This window comes from Lepidochelys kempii, chromosome 1 (assembly GCF_965140265.1).
Source record: "Lepidochelys kempii isolate rLepKem1 chromosome 1, rLepKem1.hap2, whole genome shotgun sequence".
NCBI classification, from domain to species: Eukaryota; Metazoa; Chordata; order Testudines; family Cheloniidae; genus Lepidochelys; species Lepidochelys kempii.
Window position 1 is genome coordinate 252819956 of NC_133256.1, and position 14187 is coordinate 252834142.

The 14187-nt window shown below is 42.7% G+C and overlaps 1 protein-coding gene across 1 annotated transcript in view; it reads left to right on the top strand.

Annotated features, from left to right (window-relative positions):
* RIC8B (RIC8 guanine nucleotide exchange factor B) overlaps positions 1-12981 on the top strand; it is a 59682-nt gene extending 46701 nt beyond the window's left edge. Inside the window, exons 8-10 of the mRNA XM_073324456.1 lie at positions 204-348; positions 2950-3069; positions 12427-12981. Coding sequence (XP_073180557.1) covers positions 204-348; positions 2950-3069; positions 12427-12538 — 377 coding nt within the window. The 3' untranslated portion in view covers positions 12539-12981. The remainder of the gene's footprint in view (positions 1-203; positions 349-2949; positions 3070-12426) is intronic.
* Positions 12982-14187: the final 1206 nt, after the last annotated feature.

Consider the following 14187-nt stretch of genomic DNA (forward strand, 5'->3'; position numbering starts at 1 on the left):
AAAATCAAAAGCGACTGACTGCGGGACTGAATTAAAATGTAGTACCTCACTTCTGCCTTTTTCAGCTATTTCATAGGGCATACTGGTCACCATATAAATAAGTTAGATTTTAAAACCCATTTTAAAGATGATGCTAATGTTGCACTTTGTACTGTAATTAAATTAACTTCTAGCTGAATAAATTGATCTTTGTCTCTTTGCAGTTGACAACTTGTTAAAGTATACAGGCTATGGTAATGCAGCAGGCCTGCTGGCAGCAAGGGGCCTGTTAGCAGGAGGAAGGGGAGATCATTGGTACTCGGATGATGAAGATACAGACACTGAAGAATATAAATCTGCAAAGCCAAAGTACAGTACTATTTTTTTTTCTTCCTGTTACTACCACCCAGTCCACTGTGTTTTGAGTTAGTTTCCTCCTCTCTGCCCTTTGTCAAAGGGGTCCATCATAGCTTACAACTTTGGAGTTGTGTGTATTTACATGGACTGTTGTTTTTCACAGACTTTATAAAGGTTTTCAGTGTTGTTCTGATCTAGTGTTTCTGGGGTTCAAGTGTAACTTCGTCTTTGTTATTCATCCTTGAATGTTGCCTCCATAATTTCATCAATTGCAATGAATTTGATAAGTGATAGAGAACTTCCTAGCTCTAGGCTGGGATGTTTCCATATTAACCAGTTTTAGATATATGATGGGTAGGGCCCTACCAAATTCATGGTTCACTCTGGTCAATTTCACAGCCACAGGGTCTTAAAATTGGTCAGTTTCAGATATTTACACCTGAAATTTCAGGGTGTTGTAACTGTGAGGGTCCTGATCCAAAATTGGATCATTGTAGGGGGGTGTGTGTGTCCTAAAGCTGTTGTGTGGGGGTTGTAGGATTGCCATACTCACTTCTGGGCTGCGGAGTTTCCTGCAGCTGGAGGAGGCTCCCAGAGCTGGAGGTAGGTCCGATCCCCCAGTGCTGCTGGGAGTGGCCCAACAAAGGGTTCCTAGCTGCTAGTCAGGGCCAGTGGTGGATTAATGCATGGGCCCCCCACAATTTGAAAAATGGGTGCCCCAGCCCTGGCAGGAGCCATGGGGTGGAAGCCCTGAGCCACAGGGGAGTGGGGGTGGCAGCCCCAAGGCCTGGCAGGAGCCATCAGGGACAACAGCCCTGAGCCCCGGTGGGCGGCTGCCCTGAGCCTGGGCAGGAGCTACAGGGGGTGGAAGCCCCAAGTCCCAGTTGGAGCCCGGGCACTTCCCTGCAGGAGCTACCGGGGGGAGCGGAAGGGGAGCGGCAGCCCTGGAGCTCGGGCATCCTGAGCCCCAGCAGGAGCCAGACAGGAGAGGGAGCAAAATTCCCAGAGCTTGGATGCCCTGAGCCCTGGTAGTAGCCATATGTAGGCGGGGGTGGAAGTGCCAGAACGAGGGTGCCCTGAGCCCAGGCTGTGGGGCACAGCAGGCCCCAGCCCAAGCGCCCCGAGCCCTGGCAAAAACTTCAGGGGGTGGCAGTCTGGAACCCACCTCTGAGGCTGCTGCAGCGCACCACACTCACTCCTGCACTGTCTGTGGAGGTGGATCTGGTTCTTTCCCTGCATGGCTGTTATATAGAAAAATAAGTCCTGTCCCTTCCCAGCCCAGTTGATTTTGGGTAGATGAGATTTCACGGGGCAGGGCTTATTTCACAGTCTGTGAATGTTTTTCATGGCCGTGAAATTAGTAGAGCCCTAGTGATGGGATACTATCAGTAGGCATAGTTATTTCAAATGCCCATTGTAGTGCTTGAGTAGGGTTTACTTGTTATATGGCTTTGCTCTGCCTTGCTTGAAGCTACTAATCTTCTCAATGGAAGAAAGATACAAATATATGTAGGGTTATTTGATTTTAGTTTCAGACTCTCTCAAAGACACTGTTAAAAAATGTGCAGATTCAGGCCTCTCTTGGCCCTCCTATTGGAAAATCTCCTGGAGTTCAGTAGGTTACAGCAACAATTTTTTTCCCCCTAAAGCAACATATACCACGAAGAGAAGAAAAGAGACGGAAGACTTCAATCTCCCTATAGTTTGGGGACATCTTCCTCTTGGTCTGTTTGTCAAGAACCTGACCTGAAAACCGTCCTGTCATCTCCAGATAATAAATGATGGGCATCTTGAATGTAAAAGATGTTTGTGAGCATGTAGTCTGGGATTTGCCATTTTGTTTATGTGAAAAGGTCTTAAATATGACTTCCTCTACTACTTTTATTTTTATTTTATTGAATATTATTTTTCATTTCATTTTTGGAAGTGTGATTCTGCTCTGAAAAGTCATACTTTTTTTTTTTAAAGCTGTGGTGTCCAGTCACAAAACACAGATTTCCATATCCAATTGACTCTCAGTTTACAAGTAAAAATTGCGTGGGAGAAGGGGGTTCCTAACAGCCAGTACTGTAAATTCAGCCTCTGATCTTAGTAAAGCTTGGTTCAGTAAAAATGAGTGTGAGAAGGAAATAAAGGAAGTGGTGATGCCATTTTAAGGTACCCGCACCATCACTTTGTTGTTGTTTTTTTTGGGGGGGGGGCGGGGGGAGGATAAAGTGCACCATCAGAACTGGGCCATATGTGCCAAAAGTAATAGTTCCAGAAAATTTAACTCAAAATGCCTACCTTGAATAGAATTCCTCTTTTGAGTCTTGACCCATAGGCATAATGAGTACTCGTGAAACTTGGGTATTTGAGCACTTAACATGGGGCTAATATAATAAAAAATTAAAAAGCCAACAATATGGAGGAAGGCCATCCATGAAAAGAACTGCAGAATTCTACTTGCAATTCTGTCTGAAGGAGTTAAACCATTTTATAATGCTACCAGGGAGCATTAACTTTTAAAACAGTTATCTGTCAAAATTGAAAAAGAGAAATTTTGTTGGCAAATGTAAAGATGTAAATGCTACAGCCATCTTTTTTTTCTTTTCTTTTTTCCCCCCATCACAGCATTAATCTTATCACTGGCCATGTAGAGGAGCCAATGCCCAACCCTATGGATGAAATGACAGAAGAACAAAAAGAATATGAAGCCATGAAACTTGTCAACATGTTTGATAAACTTTCCAGGTAATGTAACACTATCCAAAATACTACAACCAAACAAAAAAAGTGGATGTTTTTAATCATAGCTCCTCTTAAGAGAGAGGTTTAGGCCCCAGTTCTTCACTCTGTCAGAGGTGTGTATTCATGTCGGTGGGACAATTTGCTTGCTTTTTAGTTATCCACATGCTTAAGTGTTTGGTTTTTTCCCCCGTTTTGGCTACTTTCACTGGACAGGAAAATGATGCTTACACTTGGACAGATAGCAAGAACTTGTATTTAACACTGTTCCATCTAACTCTATGTAAACTGTAATGTGTATGGGACCTTTGGAAACGGTTGGTTCCCTGCGCCAAAGCAAAGGAGCCAGGGTGGAGAGACAGGTGCACATTGAGTTGCTTCAGAAATCTGGTTTAAAACATTGCGCAACATAATAAAACACCCTGAAAAACCAAGAGTCTCTAAAAACCTACTTGCTTTTTGACAGGTTTGCTGTGTTTTCCAGTCTCACTGCTGTTACTTTTAAGTAGCAGTGATTATAGACAATGTCTTTTTCTTGATAGTAGTGTGGGTGTGCTGCTCTCACTTCCTGACCTTGGAGGGGAGAGCAAGAGTCGGGGACAGAATGGCAGGGACTGTGTTCAGAACAGATTAGGAGGAAGCTGCTGTGACTAACAGAAGCAATCAAAGGTTGTGTAGAGAAAGCAGTAGTGGGAGGGTTGGGGAGTGTATGGACAGAACATAAGAGACTGTCACATTATGGAATGAATAGGGGTGGAGAAAAGGTGGGGAGTATACAGTGTTTGCGGAGTAAAATATACCAATGACTAAGGATCAAGATGAGACGCAGCAGTGGAAGACACCGTAAGGCACTAGGTGGCTTGGCAGACTGCTAATGACAAAATTTATTATTTCTAAGTTGCTGGATAAAATCTAGCCCTGGTCACACAAGTAGTGAATAAAAGTTGTTATCATCTGTAGTCTATTGGATGGCCTGTGGGAAATGAATTTATATTAACAGGTTTACAAACTGAGACACAAATGGAAAAAGTGGCTTAGATTTACACTGCTGTGAGTAAGCCTGAGAGTTTGCAGCTGTGATTTGCTGTAGTCCAAATGAGGATAAATTGAACTTCAATCTGTATAAGGATAATAGCATAAAAGAAAATGGTATTAAAATATAAATTAATGCAGAAGAATTGAGTTGATTTAACATATTGGCTCTCTTTACCAAGAGAGAACAGATCTATTTTAGTGATTATAACTATCTGCACCCTTGACTTAATATTTAGGAATTGGTGCATCATCCTTGGATGTCTCAGAAACAGTTTCTTCCTCCACTGCCACTACATGTGAATATTGGAGCAACTCTTTATCTAAGTAACATAATCCCCTATAAACAAACAAGTATGGAGTTCTCAAGTACCAGTTCATACCTAATATAACACTGATTATGTTTATTAGTGGCTTGGGCCATAGGAGTTTGATTCACCTAAAAATATTTAACGGCGCTATTCTCAAATGCATAAAAGCCCCAGTCCTAAAAACACTTACGCACATCAAACCCATTGAATTCAGTGGGATTGCTGTCATGTATAAAATATTCGCATTTGCAGGACTGGAGCCAAAGTTCATAAAGGCACAGAATCTAAGTATTTCTAGGAAATTTAAACTACAAAGCTATCTGATAGGCGATATATGGTTTGCTGCATACATCTTCATAGATCTTTTTATTTAAGAATAACTTTTTCAAATGGTCAAGAACGCAATGAGAGATTAGGGTTGCCAGGCGTCTGGTTTTCAACCAAAACGCCCTGTCGAAAAGGGACCGTGGCGGCTCCAGTCAGCAGTGCTGAATGGGCTGTTAATACTGTGGTCAGCAGCACAGCAAGGCTAAGGCAGGCTCCCTAGCTGCCCTGGCTTTCCATGGCTCCCAGAAGTGGCAACATGTCTCCCCTCTGGCCCCTAGGCTGGGGACTCTGCGTGCTGCCCCTGCCCCAGCTCCCATTGGCCGGGAACCAGGGGGCCATACCTCAGGCAGCTCCCAGAAGCAGTGGAAAGCACTGCCTGGAGCCTGCACCCTAGCCCCCTCATACACCCCAATGCCCTCCCAGAGCCTCCTTCCACACTCCAAACCCCTTGGCCCTGGCCTCACCCAAGACCCCACACCTCCAGCCAGAGCCTGCACCCTCTCCCGCACCCCTGCCCCAGCCCTGAGCCGCTTCCCATACTCCAAACCCCTCGGCCCTAGCCTGGAGCCCCCTTCTTCACCCGGAACCTCCCTTCCCTGGCCCCACCCCAGCAAGAGCCTGTACCCCAGCTGGAGCCCTCTCCCTCTCCCTCTCCCCCTCCCACACCCAAACCCCCTCCCCCAGCCTGGTGAAAATGAGAGTGAGAGAGGGTGGGGGAGAGCGAGCAATGGAGGAAGGGGGGATGGAGTGAGTGGGGGGCAGCGCCGTGGGGCGGAGGGCAGGGCAAGGGTGTTTGATTTTCTGCAATCAGAAAGTGTGCCATGCTAAGAGAGAGGATGGCAACATTGGATTTGGTATTAACAAATACACTTAATTAAATCCAGATGTGAAGGAAGGGAAAAATTGAGGTGCATCAGTCTGGAAATACCAGTGCAGTAACTGAATAATTGTTTCCCACATTTGTTTGTATTAAAAAGACGCATTTGTCTATCATCAAAAAATAGTAAAATATGTACAAGCGATGATCACAAGAAAATAGCTAACTTTAATAGAATTACATGTGCAACAGTGAGGGAAAATCAGTGAATAGGATAGAGTATTAAGATAAAGAGGGGTAGTAAAAAGAGAGGTCATTTTAAGGAACATCATAATAACCCTACCTATTGTCCGAAACTTAAAAGGGAAACTTTGTACTGGAGATGAGAAATTATTTAAGACTGAAGGCTTTTGAGTTGCTATCATTATAGCTGTTCAAAAATACATTTAGATAAAATGTGAATGACATTACTGTGACGAAAGAGCCTTCTCAATTCACAGGGTTGGAGGCACCTGTCATGATGCCTACAAAAAGCGTAACAGTGGTTAGGTAGCTGGGCGTTGTCTGCGCTGCTTATGCTGTTGACCAATATCCTCTCGCTGTTACCTTGTGCTTCCCTCTGTCTGTCGTATCTACTTGTTGTCTCCTGTTCATTACTACCGGGAGATCAACACTTCTGCAATTGATGCAGCAGGTGTCGATTTAGCGGGTCTAGTGAAGCGTCTCCTGTCAACACGGTGCAGTGAAGACACCGTGATAAGTCATCCTAAGCTACGTCAACTCAGTAGCGTAACTTAGCTCGACTTACCCCCATAGTGTAGACAAGGCCTTAGATTGTAACCTCTTCAGGGCAGGAACTGTTTTGATATGTGTTTGTACAGTGCCCACTGCAAGAGGTCCTGAGTCATGATTTGACCCCCTGGGCACTGCTGTAAAACAAATTAAAAAAAATCACTTCCCTTTTTTTTATTTATTGTAAAAAGATACCACCAGGAAGAGAGAACTAAAAGAAATGAAGCTTGTTTACAGGAGACTGGAGTGTTTTTTAACCAAATGTAACTTACTGCAGTTGGTCAGTTTGTAGAGAGATTAAATGGAAACCAGAAGCTGCCAGTCTTGCATTCAAGAAGAGGAACTAATTTTAACAGGATTTGGATTTTCTCCTTTTTATTTGGAACTGCACATATGTGCCAGCACTCTGAGCCTTTCAGTGCAGAGACTTTTTTCATAAAGTTAACGCTACCAGTTGACTACAGTGGGTCCCTGGTATACGTCTTCCCCCTTATCCGTTGTTTCATATATCTGTTGCTCATCAATAGATGAACGTGTTCCGATTCACATCTGTCCCGATTTGCATATCTGTCCTTTGAAGTACTGTACTGGGAGTTGCAAACGACAGATTTGCTCACCAGCGTGAAGCGGAACACGTTCCCCTATTGATGGGCGACAGATATGCAACAGATATGGGTAGCCCCACTTAATAGCCAGGCCCACCCCCCCCCACCCCAGTTCCAACTCTGCTCCCATCCCAGCGCTCGCCTCACCTGGTGCTCCAGCCACGGAGCGGGGGTCGGGGGCTTGCCCGGCGCTCCAGCCACAGAGCCCCAGATGGGCAGAGCAGGGTGAGCCCCAAGCACACGGGGGGAGCAGGGGAGCACATTTTTCCAGGCACTCCTGGCCAGAGTGTCTATTGCACCCCACACTGCAAGGCCAAGTGGAGGGGTGGAGAGGCCGCTCCTACCCCTCTGCCTCCCGTCATTGCCCGCCCACCCAAGTGTCCCCTCCTGCCTACGCCACTGCTGTACGAGCGGGTCCCCGGTATACGTCATTTCGGTATCCATGGCCCTTTTCAAGAACACAACCCTGACGTATACCAGGGACCGACGCTAATGTTTTTGCAGTTGTTTGTAAGTTACAAATTAAACTGAAAGCTGCTTTGCTACAATTCTTGAAAATTAATCAGAAGTTTTATAAAGTCTAATATTCTTCTATGCTGGAATTACACGTCTAGGACCACAATCTCTTAGCTTCTTTGTTTCTTGGTTCTGAAGCTCATGGCCTTGAAGCCGATCACTAATGGCAGGTGTACTTCCTTCTAGATAGACTTGCTAATTCTGTTGTCACTATAGGAAGTAACACATAAGGAAGCTGGCTGTGGAAATATTGCCATACTAAAAAGTTATAAGTAATCAAAAGTAGCAGAAATGCTACTGCAATCTTAATGTCCATTGCATTTCTCTTCTCTGCTAGAGTGTTAATCACTTTAAAGATGCCAATAAATGATTATCACCTTCTTCCAGCACCAGCATGCTTTTCATCATTTAGGGGGAGGGTTTTTTTAAAAGGGAAAGAAATTGAACAGGAAAACGTGGGGTGGGGCATGTAACCTTATGGCATGTAACCCTTTAAGAACTAGCATTCTCACAGTAAAGAAAAATATAAAGGATTGATAAGTCCCTGACTGACTGAAAATGGCAAAAATCATCCCATCTGATTACAGACCTTTCTAGATCTGATTTTATTTATTGTTTTTAAAATGCGTTCTCTGACCGATTGCACTCCTAGGAAATAAAAACATGGCACCATTTTTTAAAAGGGCACAAACTTTCACAAGCAGTCATGTGTTTGGACACACATGTTGTGAGCTGTGAAGCTGTCCATTTTTTGATTACTTTAGTATTTGTAGTGTATTAATATTGAAGAGTGCCTGTTGTAGGAGATAATTGCATGCAACAAGGAAATATCTGAAACCATTTTATGGCATTTTGTAACACTAAATGATAAGCATGATGGAGCTGGAAGGAGGTGATAAGGATTTATTGGCATCTTTAAAGTTATTAACCCTCTAGGAGAGAGAAATGCAATGGATATTAGACTATAGGTAAGGTTGCAATGGCATATCTGCTATTTTCAGTTACTTATAATTTTTCAGTATGGCAGTTGTGCTTGAATGAATCTTTTGATGCTAACGCTGATCTAAGTTGATTTTGTGAGAACGAATTATTATTGCCAAGTTTGGGTAGAAAATTAATTCATCCAGTTTTATTGCATATAAATATAGGTAGTGTGAAGGGGAGGAGTGAATATACATGTTTGTGATGTTTCAGACTCTTTTGCACATAACTGAAAAACTGCTTTGTACAGGCTGAGGGTTTTTAAAAATATTGAGGTTTTTATGGTTAAACTGCAGTTTTTACAAATGAAGTGTTATCTGGAGTTTTGTAATCCACAAAAAGGGAAAGTGGCATACAGAATGTGAACTCATTACTCGTCAGAAGTCAGGATACATACAAGGATAGCATCCATAAAATACATAGGAATGAAGTATTTAAAAAAAAATCTGATATAACCATAACAGCCTATCCTAAATATAAATCATCTTTTGATTTTTAAATAAGTGTGTGGTCTTGGTTTTATAAAAGCTCTCTGTTCCGTTCACAGTAACTAAACTTTGGTACAAATTTAGCCTGACAAGAATGCTTTCCTGTTGCTGTTGTTGTAATATATGTATTTCTAATAATTTTAAATGCAAGGGAAAAGGAAGACCTTGAAATCTCTACAGCACTCGGGAACTTTCAACACTACTTGGGCAAGGTGTTGGATAGGGTGTTGGGTGGCTGGAGTTAGCCCTGAATTTGTTTCAAATAAAACCTGTTTGTAAGTAAGTAGTATAACTCATCTTGTTATAGCAATGAGAATTGTTGGGTGCGAATCAGTTCACTCTCCATAGTAAGTCGTATGATTGAGCTTCCAAAACCTTCTCCAATCTGTACAAAAAGATTTAACATAACCTTTCGGAGTTGCAAAGGACTAAATTTAGCCACATTAAATCACTATTGTGCAATTTTCCATCTGTTTATATCCAACAGTATTGGAAATATTCCATGCTAATTAAAATGTCTGATAAATATACTAACACTTTCTCCATTATAAATTATGGGAGAATTATATATTAATTGACTAATTTAAAATGTAAGGGTGCTTTTTCCAAGCCAACCTTGTATTAATAGCAGGAATTCTTTTGCTGATGGAAATGGTCCCCAATTATCACAGCTTGGGTTTTGTTGTACATTGAACAGAAGTCAACAAAACAAGTATGTAACAGAACCTGCCTAAATAGCAGCCACACTCATTAAAAACACAGCATTAATCAGGGGGTGAATGAAGAAGGTAATGGTGTATAGATTCTCCCCCCCCTCCTTTTCTAATCATAGAACAAAATAATGTTATATGAAAGGATTGGAACTATTATGTAGTACTCAATTATAGGGAGGTGAATAGGTCCCAAACATGCCATGTTATCAAAGGAGCAGACTGGTGTTTGCATGACAGTTGTTTCGTTACAGACACTGTCATTAATTCCATGTGTCAATACTGCCCTGTCATACACAGAGCAGACAAGAAAGAAGTACCCTTGAAAACAAGGGAATGATTTTTTGAATCGTTATTAAGCTAAGTGGCAAGCAGGAAGCTGAAACTTGTATAGGTAAATTTGAAGGGACACTTGGGAGATCTGCAAGTGGAGAAAAGAATGCATTTTACCAGCTGCTTAATTAGGGTGTGTTTTCTACTTGTATACTTGAATAGAATGCTTTGTTTGTGTTAGGAATATGTGTAGTGCAGCCAAGAGTCTTTGATCTTGTTAGGGGTTACAAGGATGTTCATACACACTTAAACAAATTTTATTAATATGTACATTCATATATTTGCATTTATAATATATATTCAATTGATACAGCAAAATTCATACTGCCACCCACTGCATGTGGGAAGTAAGATCTCTTTCCTATAATGTGGAGTGATCACACTTCACAGCTGTGATAGCATAGATGTGAAATTATTTTCTTGGACGTGTGTGCATTTGTCAGGAGAACCCCAAGATGACTTTTACCTTACTTTAAACAAAAGGGTGCAGGTCCTCAACTGGCATAAATTGTCATAGCTCCATTGAGGTCTCTAAGCAACCAGTGCTAAATTGGTGACCTCCATGGACCTATGACAGTTTACACGAGCTGAGGATCTGCATGAGGATTGTTGTATGCAAATGTCAAAGTCGGCTTTATTTCAATTGGTGGAGTTACTCCTCTTGCAAACCTACCCAACGAGTTCTGTTTTGAGTAATGTACTCATTCCAGACTCATAAAGTTAGCTTTGTGGCATCCCAAACATCACATATTTTGTTTGCTAATCATTCTCTTTACTTTTAGTCCTTTTTTTCCTCTCCCTTCTCATTTTACCCTTTTGAAGTACACAAGTTACTGTGGGGTGGTTTGGAACTTTGGATGGTCAGGAGAGGCCGAGAACCCATACTGCCAAAGTGAGAAGGGGAGGAAGAATCAGTCCTAGTCCACGGCTAGTTATCTCTCCTCCATGAAGAGAATAGCCAGTGGAAGTACATAATTGCACATTCCCTCCCCCTGCCAGCTCCCCCTGGAGACTCAGATGTGTAAGGAAGCCATACTGTCACTGGTCTGCATGCAAGGGTTGCAGACCTCTTGCACAAATACCTAGAAGTCTGCCCAGCCCAGCTTGCAAAACCACACTGGTTTCCTTGAGTTCAAGGTGTCTCAAGCCACATAGTGCAGCAAATACATTTTTCTAAAATGCCAGAGGAGAAAACACTCTGAGTTTGTGTCTGGTGCAAATAATGACTGTGATTTGAGTGCCTCACTTATGCAAATAGCTTCCCTTTCTCTATTGAGAGAGATGAGACTCTTCAAAACTAGGGTTTCTGGTATCTTGTTTGAACATTGGTCATCTTTATAATATCTGAATTATTGTTCATACCCTGCAACTAGCGTGTTGCTTTTCTAGCTGCTTCTGTAACAGTCATCATTGGAAGGAGGGATTGTTGACTCTCTGTACAAAGCCCTTCTCGTTTGTCCTAAAGAGAGAGTGAGGAGCAAGCAGAATGTTGGGGGAAATAAAGCTTTTCCCCACTGAGAGTAACTAAATCCTGCTCTTTAAGTTATGGCTGTCTTTGGGAACAACAAACAAGTTTCAAGGGATTCCCTTTCAAATTGGAGGTAAATTAGGGTCCAGCATCCACACCATTTAGATGAAATCATGAAAATTAAAAATAAGGGCTTTTTAATGGAAAATTAAAATGTTATCTTTGACCTTACAGCCTTTTCCATAATCCACATATAATAAATGAGGTGATAAAATGTGAGGATTAAATAAATCTTTGCTAATACTTTTTGATTGGCTTAATCAATAATTAATCATCTTTAGATGAGGCCGTGGCTTGTGGAGTAGATATAATTGGATTAGCTGTGGAGAGGCCTTTGGAGCTTTGAAGAGATTAAAATGACTGTCAATCCCTGTAATTAAACTGCTACAAACAAAAGCAATAGTTAAAAAAAAAAAAAAAAAAAAAGCTGACTTTCAAAATGAATCAACAAGTACTTAAGCACCACTAGAGGTTGTGTAGGCAGAATGTGTTCTCCTGAATGATTTATTTCACCGAATGAGATAATATGTATCAAATCGTCTATTTTAATTGTGTGTTGCCCAGAATGCCAGGTGAAACTTTGGCAACCATTTCTTCTTAAAGAATTCACAGAAGAAAAGCTAGTGTATGTATTTAAAACAGTGAACCTGCTCCTTGTGGTGAGTCTGTCAGGCATTGACTTTTCCTGTATCTTTTAATTGGCTTAATAGGTTGGCCTACATGAATGAAGTCTTTATCTGTCCTCCCCACCCCCGTTTTGGATTTGTTTTGTTCCCCTTTCTTATTCAAAATGGAGATCTTCATTAAAACGTTATTTTAAAGACTATAAAAATATAGTTTGTGTGTATATCTCTATATATAATAAAACAGTGGATTGATGCATGTGTGCATATGCTAATTAAGACTTTTAAAAAATCTTACAGGGATGAGGTTATAAAGCCAATGGGAGTTCGACCAGATGGCACGATGACTCCTTTGGAAGAGACAATCTGCCAGTACCAAACCAATGAGCAAGACAGTTCAGATTCAGACTAAAGCATCACCTGCTTCTGTCAATATCTCCTTTAATCAGCATCTTCCCTCAGAGCCTCGACATCTTTTATCTACACATTCTACCCTCTCATTAGCCAGCATCACTTTAAGTCTTATTATTGGGATATTTGAATGATGGATCTTGTGGTGTAATCTCTGCATTTTTATTAATCCATTTATATAGGAACAAATTATCAGTTTATTAATTGTAAAGCAAATTGTATTTCAGTGAGATGAAAATAAAAGATTGCAATGCAAAAAAAGTAAATATTTATTGTAACTTGCTAGATTCTTCTCTCCCATTTCAATAGGTTTTTTCCTTTTCCTGTTGTTGTTGGTTGTTGTTTACAGTGTCCTACCCCAGCCCCGTCCCAAAATACAATTTCAGCTAAAGAAGCAGAATGACTTAATTGCCCTAGGAATAAAGGATGTTAAATGTGACATGACTGACCTAGTCAAGCCATCAGTTTGCTTACACGGTTTCTCAATGTTTCTACAACCACTTTAGAAGAACAACATGTTAACCATCAAATTTGATCTCCCCATTCGTTACCATGGTTAACCGATCTGTTTCAAAATTTACCCTCTGTGTCAGTCAGCTACCGCTTAATCTACTTTTATTTTATTTTATTTTTTTTAAATAAGCTGTATTTGGTTGTTCTCTGAATTGGGGCCACAGAAGTAAAGCCCAGCAAGCCTATACTATTTATGGCCTTGATCATGGGTGGTGAATTGTATGAGCCCATGGTGCCCAGGCTCCACCAATATGAGAGCACGGGGGCCCGGATCCACCAGAGTTAGGGGCTGGGTCTCTCCCCTGGCCTTGCCTGCTGCCCCCGCATGCCTCCCCTGGATCATCCCCTGCCTGCTGTCCCCGAGCAATTTAAAAGGGCATGCGGCCCCCACCACTGGCAGTGCAACAGGGCTAAGGCGCTTCCTGCCCGCCCACTCTGCTTCCGGAAGTGGCCGGAAGGTGCTGGCACGTCCCTGTGGCCCCTGGGGGGGGGGGTCTGCACGCTGCCCCACCTCGAGCGTCAACTGCGGCCAATGGGAACTGCAGAGGCCGTGCCTGTGGGCAGCGGTGCGTGGAGAGCGATCCGGCCCCCCCACCTAGGCGCTGCTGCCAGAGGGGTGTGCGGGTCACTTTTGGGAGCTGCCTGAGGTAAGCACTGCACCCCTCACCCTCTCCTGCACCCCAAACCCATGCCCCAGCCCAGAGCCCACACCCAAACGCCCTCTGAGAGCCTGCCCCGTGCACCCCCTCCTGCCCAGAGCCTCACCCCACCTCAGCCCAGAGCCCGCACCCCACACCCAATTCCCTCCCAGAGCCTGTTCCCGTGCCCCAGTCTAGAGCCTGCACCCAAACTCCCTCACAGAGCCTTAGGCAGGTGGGGGACGAGACTTGGACCTGTTCTGGGCACCATCAAAAATTATACAAAGCTGCTGCCCCTGACCTTGATTCAGGAAAACATCCCTATTCAAACAGTGCTTAAGCATCTGTTAAATTGTTGCCAGGGATGGACTTCAGTACATATTTAAGTGCTTTCCTGAATCAGGAGCTACTTGTTGAAAAGTAACAGATGTGTTAATTGAGGGGAAGTCATGTGAAGAAAGGAGAAGGGTTTTTTTGGGGGGTGGGGTGGGGGGGGTAA